General features: G+C 54.3%; 1 protein-coding gene across 2 annotated transcripts in view; it reads left to right on the top strand.

Annotated features, from left to right (window-relative positions):
- The window catches only part of dacha (dachshund a), a 130,360-nt gene that overhangs the window by 84,984 nt on the left and 18,913 nt on the right, over window positions 1-26,463 (top strand). The window contains exons 4-7 of one of the 2 annotated variants that reach the window (XM_023841732.2): window positions 11,136-11,288; window positions 12,787-12,959; window positions 14,288-14,423; window positions 14,567-14,641. In XM_023841732.2, the coding sequence (XP_023697500.1) occupies window positions 11,136-11,288; window positions 12,787-12,959; window positions 14,288-14,423; window positions 14,567-14,641 (537 nt within the window). The remainder of the gene's footprint in view (window positions 1-11,135; window positions 11,289-12,786; window positions 12,960-14,287; window positions 14,424-14,566; window positions 14,642-26,463) is intronic. The other variant, XM_023841733.2, reaches the window with a different exon arrangement.

The raw sequence follows: 26,463 nt of genomic DNA, 5'->3' as shown, positions 1-26,463 counted from the left end.
CACTGGGTCAAATGTTAACTGCTTATTTGAGTTTCCAGTATTCAAGTCAAACAGGCTGCAGATGGCGTGAAATATTCGAGTAAGTGCTCTGTGCACAGTTTTTTTGAATATTGGTATCAGCAGAATTACATTTTGTACATTTTCTGTTGTGCCTGTACACTTTAGGGTAATGATTTCGTTTTCACACAGTAATTGTGTCTGTGCTGCACATTTACAGATGGTGTTCATAACAGTTGGAGGGTAACAGTCGTCCATGTCTCTGTGTCCCCCCCCCCCCCCCGATATTTTTACTGCAGTCATGTCTAACCTAAGCCAGAGTAAAATTCACTGAGGTTTGAGACCAAAAAATTACAACAAAAGATAGAAATCAAGTCCTTTGTGCTTTGGCAGAAAGCAGACAGAAATCTGTTTGGGTCCAGCACAGAATTCAGTGCCCCTGACCTTCACCAAACTCTCAAGTACAAAATTAAAGTCCCCCCCCACCATGAAACTCAGGGATCCCCCTTCCAAACATCAGTATCCCTTATCTATTGCATTTGGTTCCAATACACACATTTATATATGCATATTCATTTAAAATTATATGCATATTATAACATTTAAATTTTAAATAGTTTATTTGCCTCTTAAGCTTTCAGAATGGAGGGCTGTCCCTCTCTAACTCACTCCCTCACTCACTTACTCACTCACTCACTCCATTTCTCACTTACTCCTCCCTCTCTCCCTCACTCTCGAACTCCCTTACTCCATTTCTCACTCCGTTTCTCCTTTACTCTCTCACTCCATTTTCACTCCCTCTCTCCTTCACTCTCTAACTCCCTCACTCTATTTCTCACTCCCTCTCTCATCACTTTCTCACTCTATTTCTTATTCCCTCTCTCACTCTCTCTGCCTTTCTCCCTCCCTCTCTATTCCTCTCTCACTCCCTTTCTTCCTCACTCTCTCCCACTCTCCCTCCCTCTCTCCCATTCTCATTCCCTCTCTATCCCTCTCTCACTCCATCACTCACTTTGTCACTCCCTGGATCACTCCCTCTCTTCTCCTCTCACTCCCTCCCTCACTTCCTCTCTCTCGTATATAAAAATATGTTTTATGTCTACGGTACCAGCCGTATCAGGGTGGTCACACGATTGGCCCGTCTCAGCAGCCGGCCCAGCCATGCCTCCCCCCAACCTGGCAGCCCGCAGGCTGTGTTTACACGCAGGCTCTGAACAGCCCGCTTAACCCTGCTGTGGCCCCGGGACCCGTTAATCCATGCGCGGTCCACTCTGCCGGTGTTTACCCAAAGCTCGCCTAAGGCCTCTGTGGCTGACCCCCCCCCCCCGCCCTGTGGTGCATCCCAAACTCCTTGGATGCGACACGCGAATACCGCGAGTAAAGAATACATTTCCGTGTGACAAATGGCGGGATAAAAGGCAGCTCGGGGCGTGGAAAACATCCACAATTTTTCATGCATTTCTCGGGATTTATGCCCCGTCCCTGAACCGCTGGTCGTTGGGGTTAAGTGTGTCGCCCGTGAGCCAAGCAGTGCCTTCTAATCAGAGCCTTAGAGTGGCAGCTGCATGCTCTCTGCATAATCAGCACCGCGGCGGCCGGCCACCTCCTTCCTGGCGTGCACATTGGGAGTGAGCGCTAAGATACTGCGTGCCCACATTGGGAGTGAGCGCTATGACACTGCGTGCCCGCATTGGGAGTGAGCGCTAAGACACTGCTTGCCCGCATTGGGAGTGAGCGCTAAGACACTGCGTGCACATTGGAAGTGAGCGCTAAGACACTGCGTGCACATTGGGAGTGAGCGCTAAGACACTGCGTGTACATTGGGAGTGAGCGCTAAGACACTGTGTTACCGCATTGGGAGTGAGCGCTATGACACTGCATGCCTGCATTGGGAGTGAGCGCTAAGACACTGCTTGCCCGCATTCAGAGTGAGCGCTAAGACACTGTGTGCACATTTGGAGTGAGCGCCAAGACACTGCGTGCCCACATTGGGAGTGAGCGCTAAGACACTGCTTGCCCGCATTGAGAGTGAGCGCTAAGACACTGCGTGCACATTGGGAGTGAGCGCTAAGACACTGCGTGCCCACATTGGGAGTGAGCGCTAAGACACTGCTTGCCCGCATTGAGAGTGAGCGCTAAGACACTGCGTGCACATTGGGAGTGAGCGCTAAGACACTGCGTGCACATTGGGAGTGAGCGCTAAGACACTGCGTGTACATTGGGAGTGAGCGCTAAGACACTGCGTGCCCACATTGGGAGTGAGCGCTAAGACACTGCGTGCACATTGGGAGTGAGCGCTAAGACACTGCGTGCCCACATTGGGAGTGAGCGCTAAGACACTGCGTGCCCACATTGGGAGTGAGCGCTAAGACACTGCTTGCCCGCATCCACACGTCCTCCACCCCCTGGATCCACAGGCGGAACAGCCGCTGGGACCTTGTGTGGCTTAAGGAGAGTGGCCCCTCCAGGCCCTGGCCGGCTCTGACGCTCTGTAGCCGGCCACCTCCTTCCTGGCGTGCACATTGGGAGTGAGCGCTAAGACACTGCTTGCCCGCATTGGGAGTGAGCGCTAAGACACTGCGTGCACATTGGAAGTGAGCGCTAAGACACTGCGTGCACATTGGGAGTGAGCGCTAAGACACTGCGTGCACATTGGGAGTGAGCGCTAAGACACTGCGTGTACATTGGGAGTGAGCGCTAAGACACTGCGTGCCCACATTGGGAGTGAGCGCTAAGACACTGCGTGCACATTGGGAGTGAGCGCTAAGACACTGCGTGCCCACATTGGGAGTGAGCGCTAAGACACTGCGTGCCCACATTGGGAGTGAGCGCTAAGACACTGCTTGCCCGCATCCACACGTCCTCCACCCCCTGGATCCACAGGCGGAACAGCCGCTGGGACCTTGTGTGGCTTAAGGAGAGTGGCCCCTCCAGGCCCTGGCCGGCTCTGACGCTCTGTAGCCGGCCACCTCCTTCCTGGCGTGCACATTGAGAGTGAGCGCTAAGATACTGTGTGCCCACATTGGGAGTGAGCGCTATGACACTGCGTGCCCGCATTAGGAGTGAGCGCTAAGACACTGCGTGCACATTGGAAGTGAGCGCTAAGACACTGCGTGCACATTGGAAGTGAGCGCTAAGACACTGCGTGCACATTGGGAGTGAGCGCTAAGACACTGTGTTACCGCATTGGGAGTGAGCGCTATGACACTGCATGCCTGCATTGGGAGTGAGCGCTAAGACACTGCTTGCCCGCATTGAGAGTGAGCGCTAAGACACTGTGTGCACATTGGGAGTGAGCGCTAAGACACTGTGTGCACATTTGGAGTGAGCGCTAAGACACTGCGTGCACATTGGGAGTGAGCGCTAAGACACTGCGTGCCCACATTGGGAGTGAGCGCTAAGACACTGTGTGCCCGCATCCACACGTCCTCCACCCCCTGGACCCACAGGCGGAACAGCCGCTGGGACCTTGTGTGGCTTAAGGAGAGTGGCCCCTCCAGGCCCTGGCCGGCTCTGACGCTCTGTAGCCGCCCCCAACCTGGTCTGTATGGAAAGCCAGGCCGTCTTTAGCCCCCCCCCCCCGACTGAGTGACGTGCTAATCCCCTGTCAGGCCGGCAGGCCGGGTGTCTTCACAGTAAAAGCTGACAGCCGGCCGCTGAGCGGAGCGTGTCGATTTCGGCTCGGCGTAAAGATAATTCCCTCGTCCCCTCTGACCGACTGCCCCAGCTGCCATTTCTAGGTCTCCTCCCTCCCGTCCTCACTGCCCTTCTCCCCGTCCCCCCTGTCACTGTCCTACCTCACTGTATCTGCTTAAAATCCCACCCCCCGCCCTGTCTCTTCTACCTGCATCACTGCAATCAGTCCGGAAACCTGCGTGACTGAACTGAACTGAACCAGCATGTACTAGTTTTTCTTTTCTTACTGGGTCATTAACACGGTTACTAATAATAATTTTATAAAACCATCAAATGCATCTTTTCTCATCACATTGTCAGATTCTGTCACGTTGTAAGTTGCATTGCTTTCAGTTTACCTTCTGACATACTTTATGGCATTCTTACAATGTTCCCCAAAAAATAAAGAATAAAATATGCAAATAAAGAAGTTCTGCTGTGAAATGGGGTCAGAGAGGTAAGATTAAGAGGACAGGCAGACAGGCAGAGTGCGTCCCACCCCCCTGGAAAGGGTCTTTTACAGAAACACATGCGATTCCCAGAAGAAGAAAGCTGCTTTCTCCTGCTCTTCCTCTATTAATGGCTCTTCATTTTGATGAATGAGGTAAAAGGACTTTAAGGCCTCCCGCTGCGCTTATTTATCCATTTGTTTATGTAGAACTGCCTAGAAAGGATCTGCGCTGCACGTCCAGAGGTGGGATGGCTGGTTAATTGGCCAGACAATCAAAAATCCCATAATCCCCCACTCTGCTCCCAGCACCCGATTTGCTAGTTCTGAGTGTAGCATTTGCAGACCCCGGTGCCAGCGGTGATTTCGGGCCGTGCTTACCGCCACGCACCATCCCAGTCACCGCGAGGCGCGTCCCAGTCTGGGCCCGCTTCTGAGGAGCTGGTGCCTCCGTAAAGAGATTAATTCTCACTCTGTCAGGGCCATTCCTACCTCCAACTTCCGTCTGTTTACTCGCAGCAATTAACACTTCATTAAGAGATCTCTTTAATCATTTTCTGCTTCCGTTCAGGCACCTCTGTGGATTCCTCTGTGAGTTGTATGCCTATTGTTCTGGGAGGAAATTAATGACTGACCATTTACAGTTTTTATTACTTTTTATTACTGCATAAAACTTCATTTAAGCCAAGGTTGTTTACAGAAATATGTCTGATTTACGCCCCGCCCCCCAGAAAGACTGTTCTCACATACCAGTTAGCGTCATTACAAAAGCAAAACCATCCCAAAGCTCACTAAGGATTAGACTGAATTCTGGAGGTAAACATTGGTTTCTTTTCTGGTGGGGGGGTTAACACCCCCATACCGAGTCTAATTAACATTAGCCCCGCCCCTTCATGCGGGCTTCGGCCAATGGTGGATAACCTGCTTACGTACAGTACGGATTGCGACCGGCCCGATTCCCGCAGCCTGTTCACGGAAGCATCCAGATGTCTTGTCGCCAAGGAGACCCAGCCTGATAAATAGCGGCTGTGCGGGAGCTGCAGAGAGTGGCCCCTCGGAGGAACGGGGGACATCTGCGCTTCGCGGTAGGGGGGGCGTCTGGCACGGTGCAGGGGGACGGGGCCCCCATACACGACTAAGGGACACCGGCACTCCCGTGCCGGACCCCCTCCATTACACTCTAACCGTCAGTGGGGGAGGGGCTGCCCCGGAACAGATGTCAGTATAAGGGGGGGTGTGGTCCGGAAGCAACCCCCCCCCCCACCAGGAGGGCCAGCGGGGCATTAGACGGCAGGCTGCGCGCACCCAGGAATCCCGGAAAGGCACTGGGGGGGGGGGGGGGGGCAGTTAAATAAATAAGCAGAGGAGTAAATAAAGGCAAAACATAGTGAGGGGCGGCGGCCGAGGCGGGGGCTCCACAACAGACGCACATTTGTCATTAGCGCGAATTTGCATGTAGCTTGTTGAGCGCGGGGGTTGGGGGGGCGGGGGGGCCGGGGGCCCGGCCAGGAGCACAGCTGTACTGCCTGCCGCACTGATTGCCTCTCCTTCCTCAACCTCATTTATCTTCATTTCTTCCCAATTACACCAAATTAGCAATAGTCTCAGTTGCATTACCAACTTAATCCGCGCTTTTTGCAGGCGGCATTATGGGGCGGCAGATGATTCCTTGGCGGGAGTCAGGGTAAACAGCCATGAAAATGCCACCCTGGCAGATGGCGAGGCCCACAAGAAATATGACAAACACAGCGCCAGCACGCCGCCCGCCGCTCGCGCCCGCCGCAAGCTGTCAGCCCCCCCGCGTGTGTGCGTGCATGTGTCATGCGAGTGTGCCTGTGTGTGTGTGAGCGTGCATGTGTCATGCGAGTGTGCCTGTGTGTGTGTGTCCGTGCATGTGTCATGCGAGTGTGCCTGTGTGTGTGTGCGTGCATGTGTCATGCGAGTGTGCCTGTGTGTGTGAGCGTGCATGTGTCATGCGAGTGTGCCTGTGTGTGTGTGTGTGTGCGTGCATGTGTCATGCGAGTGTGCCTGTGTGTGTGCGTGCATGTGTCATGCGAGTGTGCCTGTGTGTGTGAGCGTGCATGTGTCATGCGAGTGTGCCTGTGTGTGTGTGTCCGTGCATGTGTCATGCGAGTGTGCCTGTGTGTGTGTGCGTGCATGTGTCATGCGAGTGTGCCTGTGTGTGTGAGCGTGCATGTGTCATGCGAGTGTGCCTGTGTGTGTGTGTGCGTGCATGTGTCATGCGAGTGTGCCTGTGTGTGTGTGTGCGTGCATGTGTCATGCGAGTGTGCCTGTGTGTGTGTGTGCGTGCATGTGTCATGCGAGTGTGCCTGTGTGTGTGTGTGCGTGCATGTGTCATGCGAGTGTGCCTGTGTGTGTGTGCGTGCATGTGTCATGCGAGTGTGCCTGTGTGTGTGTGTGCGTGCATGTGTCATGCGAGTGTGCCTGTGTGTGTGTGTGCGTGCATGTGTCATGCGAGTGTGCCTGTGTGTGTGTGTGCGTGCATGTGTCATGCGAGTGTGCCTGTGTGTGTGTGCGTGCATGTGTCATGCGAGTGTGCCTGTGTGTGTGTGCGTGCATGTGTCATGCGAGTGTGCCTGTGTGTGTGAGCGTGCATGTGTCATGCGAGTGTGCCTGTGTGTGTGTGCGTGCATGTGTCATGCAAGTGTGCCTGTGTGTGTGTGCGTGCATGTGTCATGCAAGTGTGCCTGTGTGTGTGTGTGTGTGCGTGCAGTGCCTGGTGTGGGGTGTCATGGGTGTCTCAGTGTGTGTGTGTGAGCACAAGTCTGCTTTCTGATGTTTGTAGCAGGTACACTTTAAAGGGGGGGGGGCATTCTCTGCGTGTTGCTGGTTTTGTTCAGACCGTGATTTCAGGAGATGGCTACAGGAGATGGCTGTCCCAGAAAGTGTGCCTCTATGTTCTGCCTGACACCCGGAAAGCTCCCCCACTACCCTCAGTAGCTACCCTCAGCAGCGCCTCCTGTGGCTGTGCTGGGTAACTGCGGCTAACTGATGGAAACGGATGCAGGAAGCCCTCCGCCGTGGACAGGCTTCAGGGTGCCTGATATTCACAATGGGAAGAAAGTTCAGAAAAATAATCAGCATGTAGTTCGGGGGAGAAACATCAGCACAGGCCTTGTGAACATCTCTCATGGGGCCCGACTCTCCGGGGCTGTCCTGGAAACACGCCGCGCTGATTATTTACCGCCAGCTCCCACGTGCGAATGCGCTGGTGATCACGCTTTAAACGCTCTCGAATTAACACGCAAAGCAGTGCCTGCTGCTCTCCATACCCAAGTGTGTGTTTTCTTCTAAAGTTTCTCTTCACTAATGGTCATATGTGGAGTTAAACTCATGGGGTGTGAACAAACCCAGAGCTGGCCACGCCCCTGTACCCCTCGGCCCCTGTACTGCTGCACCCCTCTGCCCCTTCCACCCCTCCTCCCCTGCCTGAGATGCCCCCTCTGCCCCTTCCACTCCTCCTCCCCTGCCTGTGATGCCCCTTTGCCCCTTCCACTCCTCCACCCCTGCCCAGGATGCCCCCATTGCCCCTTCCACCCCTCCTCCCCTGCCTGTGATGCCCCCTCTGCCCCTTCCACCCCTCCTCCCCTGCCTGTGATGCCCCTTTTCCCCTTCCACCCCTCCTCCCCTGCCCAAGATGCCCCCTCTGCCCCTTCCACCCCTCCTCCCCTGCCCAAAATGCCCCCTCTGCCCCTTCCACCCCTCCTCCCCTGCCTGTGATGCCCCCTCTGCCCCTTCCACCACTCCTCCACCCCTGCCCAAGATGCCCCCATTGCCCCTTCCACCCCTCCTCCCCTGCCTGTGATGCCCCCTCTGCCCCTTCCACCCCTCCTCCCCTGCCTGTGATGCCCCCTCTGCCCCTTCCACCCCTCCTCCCCTGCCTGTGATGCCCCCTCTGCCCCTTCCACCCCTCCTCCCCTACCCAAGATGCCCCCTCTGCCCCTTCCACCCCTCCTCCCCTGCCTGTGATGCCCCCTCTGCCCCTTCCACCCCTCCTCCCCTGCCTGTGATGCCCCCTCTGCCCCTTCCACCCCTCCTCCCCTGCCTGAGATGCCCCCTCAGCCCCTGACCGCTGACAGCCCACAGCCCTGCGGGGAAATGCTGAAATATGCCACCTCAGCGTGCCACTTTTACATCTGTTGCCGTTTCCTCTGTGGTACCATCCATACCTATGTGTCGACTTTGCCGTATCGACAGATACATCCTGACCTTCTGCCTCTGACCTTCCCGGCGGATATGAAATGGCAAGGGCTGGGTTGTTTGGAGCCGCCTCACACCGGCCCCCGCCCCCCGCCCCAGCATGGCCTACTGAGGCCGACTGATTGCTGGCAGAGAGGCATACTGTGGTCCAAATGGGGCCATCCTGGATGGGTAGCCTGTTTACCCGACTGTACGAATAACCCGTCAGCCTGTTTGGCCCGACTCTGCCTGTAGGAGAAGCTTGGCCCTCTTACATGTCATTTACCGTACCGGAGTATGTTGGGTTAGGCTACCAGGACGTATCGTGTCGTCTTGTGTCACCTGGAACTTTCTAAAACAGAAGGTGGGCTTTGCTTGACGAATACCACAGAATATCAGCTGCCCTGGAACACTTCGGCCTTCTGCATCTTCTTCATCCTCCTCTTCCTCCTCTCATTCTCTCTTCAGTAGGTACAGCAGCAGCATTTCTCCTGCCTGCCCCCGATATGCTTACCTGAGTTTTATTAGCCAGAGGAATAATATCACATGAAAACTCATCTTTGGGGCTCAGTGAAAGACTCCCAGCGCAGCGTGTTGGAAACACCAGCGCTACTCGTGCTGGGATGCCCCGGTTAATACGGCGAACTGTCAGCGGCCCATAAAACGGCGCTGAAAGGGAGGCAGGGGTGTGGGGGCGTGGGAGCACGCGGGGGCTGTGGGGGGCGGCTAGGGCCCACAGCGTAATTATGCTCAGGTTTTTAAAGAAGCCAGTTAACCAGCTCTGTCAGCGTGCGGTTAGGGGAGACCGGTGATGGACACATTTTCAAAGCATGACTGACGGACGGACAGGGCAGGGAATCGGCGCGTTAATGGCACGGCACTCTCTCCCCGTGCTGGCGGCGGTGCCGGCTAATTACGCTGGCAGCGAGCGGCGCTGGAGCTCTTGGAAGGAGCCCAAATGGGCCATCAGCACCGGCGCTCCGAGTTTTTAACACTGCACTCCCCCTGATTTACTGCCGCGGCACGCGCAGGGGCTGGGCCGGACCGCCACTAAACCATCCAGCAAGGGAGGTCAAACGCTGAGTTATTGGGATGTCGGTGTATTAAAAGCCCGAAAAGCTGCTCCTTTTAAATTTCCGGGTCTCTGACGGCTGTAAGCGATTCATCCCCACAGCCCCTCCCTCGTCTCGCCTTCTTACCCACCGCTTCTCTGCCACTTGCCAGTTTGTTCTTTCGCCACATTGGACTTCATGGTGGCCCCAACATGGAGGTTCACGCATCTCTTGCCGGCCCGTGGTCACCCGCATGTGGCTGAGGACACCACACTGATCCCGAGTAGCTGTGATGCCGGGGTCAGGCGGCCCGGCCCCCCCATCTGTCGTCCACTGGTCAGAACCGCAGCCCCTTCGCCACCCCCTGCTGAAGCATCACCCCAATGATTGATAGTGGTTGGCATTTTCAGCTCAGGAGGAAGCAGCCGCTGAATATACAGAAAAGAGCAAAGTTGTATTATAAAACTGTATTAAGATAGAGAGGTTTGTGACGAGTGGGGACAGCAACACAGATGATCTGTAATGGAATTGGGCAAAAACACAGAAGATCTGTCATGGAATTGGACAAAAACAAGAAGATCTGTGATGGAATTGGACAAAAACAAGAAGATCTGTGATGAAAGTGGACGAAAACAGAGAATATCAAATTCAACGTCTATTATAATATTTTTAACAAATTTTTTTAAGTGGACTAAAATACATAATGCTCCAAAATGACTTGTATATAAATTTAGATGAATGTACAGAAAACTTGAATTGTAGCTTATTTGAGCTGCATTTATAAAGTGCGGTCAGGCAGTACAGTTGAGTTTTTGCCACAGATGGGTCACAGTATTTTACAGCTTTTTAGGTTTAGCTGAGCTGTTTGCTTAAAGCTTACGTTGACTCTCCCTTTCAAGCAGACAGGCTATGCCAGAGTTTGGGGGTTTAGCTCCTGGCAGCCACCTTGGAATGCCATCCCAGCATTCCTTTGGCACGGGGGCACCATAGACCACGAATAGCCGCGCGGTGCGTTTGTAACATGTTGCGGCGGATAGCCAGGGCCGCTGTCACAGTGCTTCGCTAGTCATTTCAGTTTATTTTTCACTCATCTCCTGTGTTTCCATGCCCTTCCACATTTCACCCATGGTGGAGCTGGGCGTTTCTCCCAGAATGCATTGCTGCCATGCAACATTTCATCTCCACTCCTGCCAACGAACCTTTGCAGGGCCCCTTGACCCCAAGCCACCCACTACCTCTAACTCTGCTTCACTTACCCCTGACTTAGGCCCCCTCTCAAGCCACCAGCTACCCCCATGACTACACCCCCCATGCCCAGGGGCCACGCCCAGCCCCTCCCCCATAACCTGGACCCCGGCGTTGGACTCAGGTGTTCCATTCACCCATTAGTTTAGCTGTTTTTTCCCTCTCATTGAAATTGCTCCCTGATGAAAAGCTGGAGATCCTACAGAGGAAGAATTTAATTCGCATTATTATTAAACGAATCACTCACAGCAATCTGTTGCAAAAACACCATCTGTTATTTCACTCAAAGGACCTGGGTTGCTTATTAAGCAGAATTATACGATGATTTTGATTCCTCTCTGTGCTCCTTAACTCTCCTGCCGGCCCCTCTCCGCATTTCATTTTATCCATTTATTTATGTATGAGAAGCTCGACCCCGATCTCATAGATTAACCCCTTAGCCACCCGCGGGGGGCGCTGTGGTGCCGTGCCTTCCGGACCCCCCAGACTTCCCACCCCATGTCTCCCTGTGTCCCCAGGTGGCAGCGAGTCCTCCTGGGATAAAGAGAAGCTGCAATCTCCCCCCAGCAGCGCCCCCCAGCACGGCCTGGGTCACGGTGGCCTGTCAGCCCAGCACGGCCTCTCTGCCTCGCACCTTAGTTCCCTGCAGCAGAACCACCTGCTGGCCAGCCGTGAGTCCAGGGAACCCCCCCATCAGACCCCCTCCCCCCCCAACACCCCAGCGCTCTCTCATCGTTTTTACTGTTATTTGCCATTATTTATTCTTATTGGCCATTTCCTTCATGCCTGATAGCACAGGTTGAAGAGGAGGCTCACTGCCAGCCATGTCTGTCAGTAGTTATATGTCATCCATCCATCCATCAATCCATCCATCTATCCATCATGCATCCATCCATCCATCCATCCATCCATTCATCCATCAATCCATCCATCTATCCATCATGCATCCATCCATCCATCAATCCATCCATCTATCCATCATGCATCCATCCATCCATCCATCCATCCATCCATCATGCATCCATCTATCCATCCATCTATCCATCCATCATCCGTCCATCTATCCATCATGCATCTATTCATCTATCCATCGATGTATCTATCCATCATGCATCCATCCATCTATCCGTCCATCATCCATCCGTCTATCCATCCATCATCCATCCGTCTATCCATCATGCATCCATTCATTCATCATGCATCCATCCATGCATTAATCCATCCATCCATCTATCTCTTCCTCCATCCATTCATCTCCCCATAAAATTTGCCAGCCTGTCTTCTACATGATGAGCATGTAGCCTATCCCAGGAAGTGCAGGGTTGCCTCTTTCCAGCAGATGCACGGGAAGTGTGCAGTGTGCTGCTAACTCTACTCCAGTCTCACCCTGCAGCCTCTATGCCCGTCTCGCCCCACTGCCTGTACTCCAATCTCACCCCACAGCTTCTGTGCCTGTCTCACCCCCCAGCCATTGCACCTATATCACACCCAGCTTCTGTGCCTGTCTCACCCTATGGCCTCTGTGCCTGTCTCACCCTATGGCCTCTGCCTGTCTCACCCCCAGCCATTGCACCTATATCACACCCAGCTTCTGTGCCTGTCTCACCCTATGGCCTCTGTGCCTGTCTCACCCTATGGCCTCTGTGCCTGTCTCACCCCCCAGCCATTGCACCTATATCACACCCAGCTTCTGTGCCTGTCTCACCCTATGGCCTCTGTGCCTGTCTCACCCTATGGCCTCTGCCTGTCTCACCCCCAGCCATTGCACCTATATCACACCCAGCTTCTGTGCCTGTCTCACCCTATGGCCTCTGTGCCTGTCTCACCCCCAGCCATTGCACCTATATCACACCCAGCTTCTGTGTCTGTCTCACCCTATGGCCTCTGCACCTGTCTCACCCCCAGCCATTGCACCTATATCACACCCAGCTTCTGTGTCTGTCTCACCCCATGGCCTCTGTGCCTGTCTCACCCCATGGCCTCTGCGCCTGTCTCACCCCCCAGCCATTGCACCTATATCACACCCAGCCTCTGTGCCTGTCTCACCCCATGGCCTCTGTGCCTGTCTCACCCCATGGCCTCTGTGCCTGTCTCACCTTTACTCCTCTGTTCTCACTGTTAGCAGCTCGGTCAGCCGACGAGCTGAAATGCCAGCTGGTCTCTCCGCAGGACTGGACCTCCCATTCATGATGATGCCCCACCCCCTCCTTCCTGTCAGTCTGCCTCCCGCATCGGTTGCCATGGCGATGAACCAGATGAACCACCTGAACACGATTGCGAACATGGCCGCCGCTGCTCAGATGCATAGCCCCCTGTCCCGAGCTGGGGGCTCCGTCATCAAGGTAGGCTCTGTCGCCCAAGTGCTGGTCGCCGTGGCAGCGGGGTTGGGGGGGAGAGGGGAGGCACATTTGGGCGTCTGTAATCCTCAGAGCCGAGCGACTTCCCCAGCAGGAAAGGCTCGTTACCATGCAGGATTCTGCAGCATGCAGAGCCGGGCTCCCGTCCTCATCCATCCGTACCAGGGGGCGGGGCCAGGGGATAGGGGATTCACGTCGGAGAGGAGCACCATGCGGGGGAGCCGCCAGGCTGTAATATATACCCGACCTTTCCGGCTGACACTCCTTGGCTTTCCCTGAACCTATCCAAGGGACAGAATGATGAGTAAACCTTTGCTGCAGCATGGATTGAAACACAGGCCGGGAGGAGGAGGGGTTTACTGGGGGGGGGGGGCTCACAGGGGGGCTGTTAAGCTCCGCCCAGTGTGATGCAGATCAGCTGCCGCCACCATCCCGCACGCTCACTGCCCGGTAATCCTCCTCGACCCACGCCATGCTGACAAATGCCTGAGTATTTTTAGAGGGCACTCTCTCACACAAGTGGGGGGGGGGTATTTTTAGCAAGAGCGCTGGGCCACGCCGCGCGGATCTGCTCTATTTAAACGGGCCTGGCTAGTCTGCCCCCCCCCTCCCAGCTCTGTTTACCTTCACCCTGCAAAGACACCATGGTATAAGCGGACGCAATAGCTCCCTGTTCTGGAATGTTCTGTGTCCTGTCCGGTATGTTTTGGAGCCCCGCGATACTGACTGAGAATACGTCACCCTCCATTGCCGTCGCACCCCTACGTTGCCGTTATGCCCCTCTGTCGCCATGACGCCCCTGCATCGCTGTAATGCCCCTCTGTCGCCATGACACCCCTGCATCGCTGTAATGCCCCTCTGTCGCCATGACGCCCCTGCATCGCTGTGATGCCCCTCTGTCGCCATGACGCCCCTGCATCGCTGTGATGCCCCTCTGTCGCCATGACGCCCCAGCGTGGCCGTGATGCTCGTCTGTCACCATGACGCCCCTGCGTCCGCTGGCCCTATGGCCAGTGATCAGAGTGACAGTGCCTCTTGCCACATCTCACTCAGCCACAGCTGCTATGCTCAGAAATATTTCAGCATGGTTATTTTTACCCCCTTTCTGGAATCAAATGTAGAGGGGCGCTGGGTTTGGGCCGGGCCCCGGTCTCGCGCTGCCGGGCTGTTTAATGAGCGCTTGGGGAGTTGCACACCTGGCCAGACAGAGCTTGGATAGGGAGCTGCCTGCTTGGGGTAAAAGCAGATAAAGCATGCGCCTCTCTTTACGTCTCATATTTCTTACTGCACCCCCCACCCCACCCCTGTCGCAGGAGTGTGTCCAGGACAGCCCCTCCCCAGCCCCCTCCCTGGAGGACCCGCCCCGCCCTGGCTCCCAGCCTTCCTCTCACCCCAGCAGCAGCGCCTCCAGCTCCCCCGCCCCCCACCAACAAACTCCGGACCGGCTGGGTAAGCCACCATCCCTCTCCTCCCTGCCCAAGCCCCCCCCCCCCCCTTGCATCCCTCTGCATTCTCAACTTGGGGGGGGGAGGGTCACTCATCCTCAGTCTTAAATCCCCCCAAAGTGCAAACGCTGTGTGTGTGTCCCCCAGTGCTGAACCCCCCCGACGGGGAACTTGGAGACCGAGAGGGAGGGCTGCACATGAAGAAGATCCTCAAAGAGAAAGGTGTGTGTCTGTGTATCTGTGTGTGTCTGTATGTGTGTGTCTGTGTGTGTGTCTGTGTATCTGTGTGTGTCTGTATGTGTGTATCTGTGTGTGTCTGTATGTGTGTGTCTGTGTATCTGTGTGTGTCTGTATGTGTGTGTCTGTGTGTGTGTCTGTGTATCTGTGTGTGTCTGTGTATCCATGTGTGTGTGTCTGTGTATCTGTGTGTGTGTGTGTGTCTGTGTATCCATGTGTGTATGTGTGTGTGTGTGTGTCTGTGTGTGTGTGTCTGTGTATCTGTGTGTGTGTGTGTTTCTGTGTGTGTGTGGTGACTGGTATCTCACACACTGGTGATCCTCTGGTTGGCTTTCTGTTAGCATATGTTGGCATCATGGCTATATAGCCATCCCACGGTAAGGAAGCATCGCAAGGAATGTCTGGGCCGCTGGGGCTCTCCCAGCACACCAGCGATAAAGGTTAAGTGAAGAGAATATAAAATATGGTAGAATAGAGGGGGCAGCAAACTGGAACACACAGCGAGGCAGCAGAGGGCAGAATAAGAGTCAGGTTTCGCGCCGCACTCTCAAAGTTACATTGAGCATTTCCACGGGGGACTTTTATTTGGGTTAGAGGGAGGGTCACGCTCTGCAGGAGATAAAGGCGAGAGAGAGAGGGGTTAAGTTGCTGCTTAGACTGTGCTTTTGGGGGCTGCTGTGTGCGGGCCTGTACCGGGACACCCCTGCCCCCTCGCTCCCGGCCCGGGGCCGTCTCACGGGCCGGACATTAATCTGAATCAGGGTGTTTACTAGCGGCTCTTGACTCAACACTCTTTTTATGCAACAAGTTGCCATTATTAGGGAGAGAGAGGCAGTATCCCACAGACATCCATCACTGTCGGGGGGAATTAGGCTGTAGAGTGGCTCTGTTGGAGGATGTGGGGGCAGATAACTCCTCCTCCTGCAGGGGCCAAGGGGAGAAGTGGGAGGAGAGGTGGGAGGAGAGGCAGGATGAAAACCGGGAGGAGAGCTAGGAGGAGAGGCGGGAGGCAAACCATGAGGAAAGCCAGGAGGAGAGATGGGAGGAGGGCTGGGAGGAAAATCAGGGGCAGAGGCAGGACGAGAGGTGGGAGGGGAGCTAGGAGGAGAACCGGGAGGAGAGATGGGAGGATAACCGGGAGGAGAGCTAGGAGGAGAGGTGGGAGGCAAACCATGAGGAAAGCCAGGAGGAGAGATGGGAGGAGGGCTGGGAGGAAAACCAGGGGGAGAGGTGGGAGGGGAGCTAGGAGGAGAACCGGGAGGAGAGATGGGAGGATAACCGGGAGGAGAGCTAGGAGGAGAGGCGGGAGGCAAACCACGAGGAAAGCCAGGAGGAGACATGGGAGGAGGGCTGGGAGGAAAACCAGGGGGAGAGGCGGGACAAGAGGAAGGAGGAGAACTAGGAGGAGAACCGGGAGGAGAGGTAGGAGCAGAGGCGGGAGGAGAGCTAGGAGGAGAACCGAGAGGAGAGGTGGAAGCAGCCTGCTGACAAACGATGATGCATTTTCTGCACACGCCTCTGTTCCGCTGGTTTTCTGCTGTGCACTGAGCAACATTCACTGGCACCCGATTCCACCAGCACCCAGGTGACGCTGCATTCAGGGGGAGCTACTGAGCCTAATCGATAGGATGTTTCCCCACAAAAATTCAAAATGGCTCATTATGGAAATTTACACCCCTAATTCGTCTCATTAGGCCGCCTCCTCATCGACTCTCCGTCAGCGTCACGGACGGTCCATCTTAATTAATGACTTAATTAGTGACTAAATTGAACATCTATGAAGTGCTTATTTATGAGTCTCAGCTGCAGAGCGGTCCTCTTCTGCGACGATCCCCCCCCCCCCCCGAGGTCTCCCCGGCTCCCCCCCCCCACCTGTCGTACTCACAGGCGGTTGGGCCCAGCCTGCGTTCATGGACTGAGTGCTTCTCCTTTCTGTGGTGGGGGGCTCAGTGCAGGCTCTGCAAGGTCCCGGCACGCCCACAACACCCAGAGGTGCTTTTATGTGCATTCCTGTGTGCACCTGGCCTGCAGCCGTGTTTTATTAATGCGAGGGGGGAGACGATCTGTGGCGGGACTCTGGCTGCCCCCCCTTCCCCACCCTGTTTCTGTTGTTCCGGTTAAGGGGAGGAAGCTGGACAGTGACGGCGGCTGTGGATGTAGGTCACTGACAGAGGGGCTCCAGCAAGCAGGATGGAGTGGGGGTGGCTATTCAACTGGCCCCTCCCTCTCTCAATTCTTTGTGTGAGCACACAGACATACGGTCACTCACGCAGCCCCATTGCTGCCTTACGGGGGGGTGAGCGAGCTTGTACATGCGAATACCCCCCCTGCCAAACGGTCACGGCAAGACCGGCAGATTGTTCCGGCGACCCAGTTTCGGCACGCGGTCACTGCAAAAGACAATTAGGCTAGCAGATTGCGGGGGCGGCGGGCGGCAAGGAGGACTGGCTTGGGAGGGTTCTAGAGCGCCCTCTGCAGGTCTGGGGCTGAACCTGATCCAGCCCTAGTGACCCCGCCCCGCTAACGTTGAGAGGAAGCTGCATGATTTTGTAAAAGCATGGAAAATGATCGACATGCCAGAGAGACGTGCTGGGCTGCTTGGCAGATAGAAGGCACAGCCTTCGGGTCGCAGCGTCGCTGGTGTGTTCGGGGCCGAGCCGGTCTGGGAATGCGGGGACAGTGAGGAAGCCAGCCTGACACCCTGCTACACAGTGATGGATGGCCGGCCGCCGGCTAGGGCCCCTGTTAGTCAGGGAGTCCAGCGAGCATGCCCGACTCTCCCGAGTCCATAAATCACAGGCTACTGGTCAGTAAGTGGGCGCGATGTGCTCATCTCACTGGGGGCGACCTGGCCTGGGCATGGTGGGGCTGCTGCGGACCCCCAGTCCTCTAATCTGCTCGCTCCGGATGATTTCAGGCTCACTCATATGTGAACCATTTGGGACCCCTCCCTCTATAACTCTCACTCTCACTCTTCATCTCTCTCTCTCCCTCTCTCACTCTCCGTCTCTCTCTCACTCACCCTATCTCTCCCTCTCTCTCTCATTCTCACTCTCTCTCTCTCTTCCTTATTCTCTGTCTCTCCCTCTCCCCCTGTCCCCATCTCTCTCCCTCTCTCTGTCCATCAAACACTGTAACGCAGCACCCCAGGATTGGGTGCGATGCTCTCTGCGATCCCCCCTGTGAAGACACACCATCTTTGCATCCTGTATCCTGTTTTTCTCCATTGCTCTGTCTCTGCACCGTATCCCAGTCCCACAGACCCCAGAGGGACTCGATTACGAGACACAAATCCCTCCCCCCTCCCGAGAGTCATCGAGCCACGGGGGACACTTCTTGCTAGCCGGTCATGTCCCGAGGTTTGCGGTTTGTGGTCTGTGATGCCATGTGCAGTTTGTGGTCTGTGATGCCATGTGCGGTTTGTGGTCTGTGATGCCATGTGCGGTTTGTGGTCTGTGATGCCATGTGTCAGCCAGCACAAAACACCTGCAGATTTGAGCAGATAAACAGAGGCAGTAGCACAGGGTGAGTAATGTAAATGGCGCCTGTTATAGGAGGCGGCCTGACCTGCAGGAAGCGTGGTATGCAAACAGGCCTGACATGCAGGAAGCACGGTATGCAAACAGGCCTGACCTGCAGGAAGCACGGTATGCAAACAGGCCGTCTAAGGAAACAGAGGCATCAGTGCACATCGCTGCGGGGTGACTTCCTGTTTGGTCAGGGTGCACGCTGTCTTCCATTCCACAGTCATGTGATGGGGGTGAACGGCCTGGGGCTGTCGTATGAGCGGATGGCGAATAACACGTTCAGCCTGAGGGGGGACGTAACGAATATGGGGACCGGGGGGGAGGGACTCGCTGAAATTCAGAGTCAAACCACGCAGTTTCCCACCCTAATTGCCGTGGCCCGTTTCCACAGAGCAGATATGAGGCATCTGGTTACAATCAATGTTTCCTTGTGCCATTATGAAATTAGCCGCGCGGAAATGATTTGAAATGGCCTGTAATGATTTCTGATAGAAAGGCTCAGCCCCACTCGGCCCTTTGAGATAAGCGAGTTGGTAAATCAGTCAAAACAAACGCGGAGAGCCATTTCCGAAAGAACCGGGGGCCTGTTTTTTCTCTTCTCATTCCAAGCCAGGAATCCGCACTCTAACTGCAAGCGCTTGGCTGGCCTTCACAGCTGAGAGCTGCTCCCCGCTTTGCCGTGCCGAGGGTGTATTCTTAGTGCACAGAGATCCGGCGTGTGGCCGCACGCGCGATATCAGGCTGGATTTTAAAGGACCATGCTTCCCCTTTTCCCCAAATCAAGGGTGGCTTGTTTGTGGGTCAGATCCAGGGGGCTGTGAAGGCTCCTTTGGATGGGTGTGTGATAGTTTAATGAAGTCACTGTTCTCCACAAGCGCCTCCCTGGCTTTTCCGACGGGGCCTTGTAAGATGGGAGTGGGGGATTGGCCTGTTATATTTTGCTTAACGCCCCCTCTGCCGCATCAGAAACATGCCGCGGAGAAGGACCAGACTGCAGAGGGAAGACAAAAGTGATTAGAGGCACTGGAAATTTAGGACAAGGTCATTAGTGATTGAAAGTCACTCTTGGTTTGGAAGGCAGCCGTGGGTGATGGATTGGGCCTCACAGCCTCCGCAAGGTTGGGGAGGGGGGCGTTGGCGAACAGGCAGGTGCGCTGGTGCCGTAAACCCAAGCCAGGATGGGTCCCACACCCGGTTCCCCGCTCCTGGCCCGCGGCCACGAGCGAGCCCCGCGTGGCGTCCTGGCAAAGGATGCACGAGCTGACGGGTACAGGGGAGGTGCCAGCCGGCCCACGCTCCACTGCACGTGGCGCTGGGGGACCACGCCCACCCCCCCATTCCCCGGCGTGTGGGGAACTTGGCTCTGAAACGACAGAGAAACTCAAATCTGCTGTTAAGTTTCTCTCCAGTCTCAGGATCACAGATTCACATTTAAATTAAATTTTTGAGAAACACTGAACATCCCATCTATTAGTCAAGATCCGCTTAGCAAGGCCGGATTCAGCAAAGGGTGTTATAACGACAGTCAGCTAGAGGTGTTATAACAACAGTCAGCTAGGGGTGTTATAACGACAGTCAGTTAGAGGTGTTATAACGACAGTCAGCTAGAGGTGTTAAAACAACAGTCAGCTAGGGGTGTTATAACGACAGTCAGTTAGAGGTGTTATAACAACAGTCAGCTAGGGGTGTTATAACGACAGTCAGAGGTGTTATAACGACAGTCAGTTAGGGGTGTTATACGGACAGTCAGTTAGAGGTGTTATAAGGACAGTCAGTTAGAGGTGTTATAACGACAGTCAGTTAGAGGTGTTATAACGACAGTCAGTTAGGGGTGTTATACGGACAGTCAGCTAGAGGTGTTATAAGGACAGTCAGCTAGAGGTGTTATAACGACAGTCAGCTAGGGGTGTTATAACGACAGTCAGTTAGGGGTGTTATAACGACAGTCAGTTAGAGGTGTTATAACGACAGTCAGCTAGGGGTGTTATAAGGACAGTCAGCTAGGGGTGTTATAAGGACAGTCAGCTAGGGGTGCTATAAGGACAGTCAGCTAGGGGTGTTATAAGGACAGTCAGCTAGGGGTGCTATAAGGACAGTCAGTTAGAGGTGCTATAAGGACAGTCAGTTAGAGGTGCTATAAGGACAGTCAGTTAGAGGTGCTATAAGGACAGTCAGTTAGGGGTGTTATAAGGACAGTCAGTTAGGGGTGCTATAAGGACAGTCAGTTAGAGGTGCTATAAGGACAGTCAGTTAGAGGTGCTATAAGGACAGTCAGTTAGGGGTGCTATAAGGACAGTCAGTTAGAGGTGCTATAAGGACAGTCAGTTAGAGGTGCTATAAGGACAGTCAGTTAGGGGTGTTATAAGGACAGTCAGTTAGAGGTGCTATAAGGACAGTCAGCTAGGGGTGCTTTAAGGACAGTCAGTTAGGGGTGTTATAACGACAGTCAGCTAGGGGTGTTATAAGGACAGTCAGCTAGGGGTGTTATAAGGACAGTCAGCTAGGGGTGTTATAAGGACAGTCAGCTAGGGGTGTTATAAGAACAGTCAGCTAGGGGTGCTATAAGGACAGTCAGCTAGGGGTGCTATAAGAACAGTCAGCTAGGGATGCTATAAGGACAGTCAGCTAGGGGTGCTATAAGGACAGTCAGCTAGGGGTGTTATAAGGACAGTCAGCTAGGGGTGCTATAAGGACAGTCAGCTAGGGGTGTTATAACGACAGTCAGCTAGGGGTGCTATAAGGACAGTCAGCTAGGGGTGCTATAAGGACAGTCAGCTAGGGGTGCTATAAGGACAGTCAACTAGGGATGTTATAAGGACAGTCAGCTAGGGGTGCTATAAGGACAGTCAGCTAGGGGTGTTATAAGGACAGTCAGCTAGGGGTGCTATAAGGACAGTCAGCTAGGGGTGTTATAACGACAGACAGCTAGGGGTGTTATAAGGACAGTCAGCTAGGGGTGCTATAAGGACAGTCAGCTAGGGGTGCTATAAGGACAGTCAGCTAGGGGTGCTATAAGGACAGTCAGCTAGGGGTGCTATAAGGACAGTCAGCTAGGGGTGCTATAAGGACAGTCAGCTAGGGGTGCTATAAGGACAGTCAGCTAGGGGTGTTATAACGACAGACAGCTAGGGGTGTTATAAGGACAGTCAGCTAGGGGTGTTATAAGGACAGTCAGCTAGGAGTGCTATAACGACAGACAGCTAGGGGTGCTATAAGGACAGTCAGCTAGGGGTGCTATAAGGACAGTCAGCTAGGGGTGCTATAAGGACAGTCAGCTAGGGGTGCTATAAGGACAGACAGCTAGGGGTGCTATAAGGACAGTCAGCTAGGAGTGCTATAACGACAGACAGCTAGGGGTGCTATAAGGACAGTCAGCTAGGGGTGCTATAAGGACAGTCAGCTAGGGGTGCTATAAGGACAGTCAGCTAGGGGTGCTATAAGGACAGTCAGCTAGGGGTGTTATAAGGACAGTCAGCTAGGGGTGTTATAAGGACAGTCAGCTAGGAGTGCTATAACGACAGACAGCTAGGGGTGCTATAAGGACAGTCAGCTAGGGGTGCTATAAGGACAGTCAGCTAGGGGTGCTATAAGGACAGTCAGCTAGGGGTGCTATAACGACAGACAGCTAGGGGTGCTATAAGGACAGTCAGCTAGGGGTGCTATAAGGACAGTCAGCTAGGGGTGCTATAAGGACAGTCAGCTAGGGGTGCTATAAGGACAGTCAGCTAGGGGTGTTATAAGGACAGTCAGCTAGGGGTGCTATAAGGACAGTCAGCTAGGGGTGTTATAAGGACAGTCAGCTAGGGGTGTTATAAGGACAGTCAGCTAGGGGTGTTATAAGGACAGTCAGCTAGAGGTGTTATAAGGACAGTCAGCTAGGGGTGCTATAAGGACAGTCAGCTAGGGGTGCTATAAGGACAGTCAGCTAGGGGTGTTATAAGGACAGTCAGCTAGGGGTGTTATAAGGACAGTCAGCTAGGGGTGCTTTAAGGACAGTCAGCTAGAGGTGCTATAAGGACAGTCAGCTAGGGGTGCTATAAGGACAGTCAGCTAGGGGTGCTATAAGGACAGTCAGCTAGGGGTGTTATAAGGACAGTCAGCTAGGGGTGTTATAAGGACAGTCAGCTAGGGGTGTTATAAGGACAGTCAGCTAGGGGTGCTTTAAGGACAGTCAGCTAGAGGTGTTATAAGGACAGTCAGCTAGGGGTGCTATAAGGACAGTCAGCTAGGGGTGTTATAAGGACAGTCAGCTAGGGGTGTTATAAGGACAGTCAGCTAGGGGTGTTATAAGGACAGTCAGCTAGGGGTGCTATAAGGATAGTCAGCTAGGGGTGTTATAAGGACAGTCAGCTAGGGGTGTTATAAGGACAGTCAGCTAGGGGTGCTACAAGTACAGTAAGTTAGAGGTTCTATAAGGACAGGGTACCAAACCCTAGGGGCAGCAGAGGCAGAGCCCCTGAAGAAGGACGCGCCTCTTAGTGTGTAAACATGCCCCCCCCCCCGGCCCCCGCTGCGCCGGCCCCCAGCCCGGGTTAAATGGGGAAAGTTTTGACCTAGTAAAGAATTACTTAATATTCCACATATCGCCATTCGGAGGCTAATTGGGGTAAAAAAAACTCATTAAAGTTCATTTCATCTGCGAATATTCATCAGTGTCGGAGGTTGGGGTGTCAAGCAGGCAAGGCGACATGCTGGAATTGAGTCTAATTAAAAAACACGCTTTGTTGCTTCTCTTCCTTATTATTTATTCATTTATTTATTTACTTCATTAATTATTAATTTATATAGACGTCTGCCGCTGCTCCTTATCTGCAACAGGGCTGGGGCACAGCAAGTCCGCCAGCGTTCACTCCTGTCCTTTAATTCCTGTTAAACTTTGATCTCCTGCCTCTGAATATTAATCGCCAGAGTGAAGGAGACGGCCTCCTCAGCTTGGCCTTGAGAGAGAGAGAGGGTTAGGGTCAGGGGCCCGTCTGACAGACTCGATGGTTATGGGTCAGAAACAGGCAGTCAGCAGGACGGCCGAAGGGTCCTGGAGCTGAGACTCGCCTTGCCTCCGCTAGCTGTCTGTTTACGTGGACGCCTGTCTCCTATTCATTTGTGAAGCGGCAACTATTTTTGGAGAGAAATCTTAAGAGGGATCTTTGCCCCTCCCTATGCATCTGTGTCGCCCTGTGTCTCTGCAGGGCCCGGTGTTTCTGTGGAGCCCCATATCTCTGTAGGGCCCCATGTCTCTGCAGAACCTCGAGTCCTTGCCCTGCTTCTGCGGGCCCCCCTGTGTCTGTGAGGCCCCTTGTCTCTCTGGGGCCCATGTCTCTGTGTGACCCCATGTCTCTGCCGGGCCCTGTGTCTCTGTGGGGCCCTGTGTCTCTGCCCCGCCCCGTGTCTCTGTGGCGCCCCATATCTCTATAGGGCCCCATATCTCTGTAGGGCCCCATGTCTCTGCAGAACCTTGTGTCTCTGCCATGCTTCTGCAGGGCCCCCTGTGTCTGTGGGGCCCTGTGTCTCTGCAGGACCTCATATCTCTGCAGGGCCTTTTGTCTTAGTGGGGCCCTGTGTCTCCGTGGGGCCTCATGTCTCTGTAGGGCCTCATTTCTCTGCGGGGCCTCATTTCTCTGCAGGGCTTCATGTCTCTGCGGGGCCTCATGTCTCTGTAGGGCCTTGTGTCTCTTCAGGGCCTCGTGTCTCTGTAGGGCCCTGTGTCTCTGCCTTTGTCTCCCTCCTCTCTCTCTCTCTGTCCCTCGTTCTCTCTATCCCTCTCTCAGCTGTGTCCTACCTGAAGCCACTCCCCCCCACAGTCAAGACAAGCTGGCTCTTTAAATTCCTCTAAATCCCCCTTCATTAATGCTACAGGGGTTTAATATTTAAGGAGTCCCACGTATGGCAGTTAAAATATAATAAATGCACCCCCCATCTTTTTTGTTTTAGTTTTTATTGTCAAGCTTTCATCTTCTGAAAATAATTAGAATAGTTTGCGGCTCCTTGCCGGCACGCTCCAGCTCATTAAGAGGGCTCTGAGTCCGGAACCTGGTTTTAATGTACGTCCAGGCTGCCCCGAATCCGGCCCGCCCAGCCAGGGCTTATTTAAAGCTTGCCTGATGTTCGAGATGCAATGGGGGCAGATTAATAGGTTAGCCTGGGGCAGCAAGAGCCCCGCGCAGGGCTCTTTATTGAGGTGTGGGCTGCCCTGGGGCACCTCCTTCGCCATAGAGTTATACCTGTATCTTAAGCCGGGCTGGGCCTGCACCACCAGAGCCACCTTTGAAATCCCTCTCAGGAAATGAGCCTTCAGCCCAAAATTAAACCGCCGATCATCTATCAGGGGTATTTGGGGGGAAATTTGTCTCAGCGAGGAGACGTGGCTGTACGAGACAGGAGATGTGGTGGATATGGTGTGGCTCAGATGGTCAGGGGTCTCTGACAACTTGGTAATGAGGCTGAGCCACAGAGTCAAGCTGCTGCTCAGCTACGCTGCAAACCGGCGCCTCCTCTATGGCCGCAAACTGTAGAAGCTAAAATAGTGCTCAGCTACACAGCAAACCGGTGCTACCATTCAGGGATGCAGGTAGAACCTAAACTGCTGCTCAGCGACACAGCAAACCGGTGCTACCATTCAGGGATGCAGGTAGAACCTAAACTGCTGCTCAGCGACACAGCAAACCGGTGCTACCATTCAGGGATGCAGGTAGAACCTAAACTGCTGCTCAGCGACACAGCAAACCGGTGCTACCATTCAGGGATGCAGGTAGAACCTAAACTGCTGCTCAGCTACACAGCAAACCGGTGCTACCATTCAGGGATGCAGGTAGAACCTAAACTGCTGCTCAGCGACAAAGCAAACCGGTGCTACCATTCAAGGATGCAGGTAGAACCTAAACTGCTGCTCAGCGACACAGCAAACCGGTGCTACCATTCAGGGATGCAGGTAGAACCTAAACTGCTGCTCAGCTACACAGCAAACCGGTGCTACCATTCAGGGATGCAGGTAGAACCTAAACTGCTGCTCAGCTAGTGCACAAACCGGTGCCTTCTTCTGGGCTGCAGGTAGAACTGGCCGGCCTCTATTTACACATAAGAGAAGCGTCAGAGTGCTGGAAAGTCGGCCTAGGGAAGTGAGCCGGAACAGCCTGGCTCTGCAAGCGGAGGAGGGGGGGCATGATCCTCAAGTGAGACTGCCAAGCTAAGCAAGAACCTGGCCAAGTGGATCGCCAGGGGTGGGAGACGCTCTCGCTGCCCAGATCCACCTCCGTTAACGCAAGTTAGCTCCCTTTTCGATTTTAATTTAAATTCACCAAAATGCTCAGCAATTAGTCACTGTTTCTGAAAATCCCCAGAATACCAGTTAGTATAATTGGAAATGGCAGATTCTGGATGGAGAGACTCATCCGTTGCCGTCTGCTGGATTGGACCTTGGATGGGTCTAAACCCTTGCTTTCGGGTTGCTGTTTATCTCTCTGAAGCCGCTTGTGTTGTCAAGCACTTGCGTTTCTTTAGAGTCGATTGGTCTTAAGGCAGGAGTGGCGGCATGTCTGTGGGTGTCAGGGTGGGCGGGGGACGGGGGACGGGGGCGGTGGCCTCCCGTATAGTCCAGCGCGGCCGGGGCCGAATCTGGCCGGGACACACAGCCAAGCAGCCAAAGCGATTGGGCGCGCGTCCAGCTGCGTACGGGTGATCGTGATGAGTGGCCTGCGAAACAGTGCCAGGGAGGGTTAGCGATCAGGAGCAGGTGTCTGTCACTGCCCCCCCCCCCCCCTGGAGCTCGCATCCTCCGCCTCTTTAGCTTTGCCTTTTTTTTGTGCGAATACTATAAATACCCGGCAGAAACTCTCTTCCCAGGGCTTCATGGCTCCCCCGGTGCCTGGTGTCAAAACTTGCTGTCTTATTGGGAATAAATAGTTGGCAGGGAAACGATACATCCCCCCCCTCCCTTAAACACCTCCCTCTCAAGTTTTGCTGTGCTGCCGGTGATGGCGGCCGGGCTGCGGATCTGTCTTTGGGGCTGCAGGTGACTCATTCTGGGTTAGTGACACGTGTAAGTGCTGCCGGGGGAGATTCTGATTGCTGGCGATCAGTTCAATGGAGGCTGGCATGGCTGCCACGAGAGGGCCACCCAGTGGCAGCTTGGAGGGACTGCGGCTCGGGAAGTGGCGTGTTTGAGGAGGGGGGCGGGGGCTCGAGTGCCATAGATGTTCGTATCCTAGCCGAGCTGGGTCTGCATCATGGTACCGGGTTACATGGTTACGTACATGGTACCTGAATCCTAGCCAAGCTGGGTCTGCA

The sequence above is a fragment of the Paramormyrops kingsleyae genome, chromosome 24, assembly GCF_048594095.1.
Source record: "Paramormyrops kingsleyae isolate MSU_618 chromosome 24, PKINGS_0.4, whole genome shotgun sequence".
Taxonomy (NCBI): Eukaryota; Metazoa; Chordata; class Actinopteri; order Osteoglossiformes; family Mormyridae; genus Paramormyrops; species Paramormyrops kingsleyae.
Note: the sequence above shows the minus strand (reverse complement) of the source record. Positions and strands in the feature narration are given on the sequence as shown.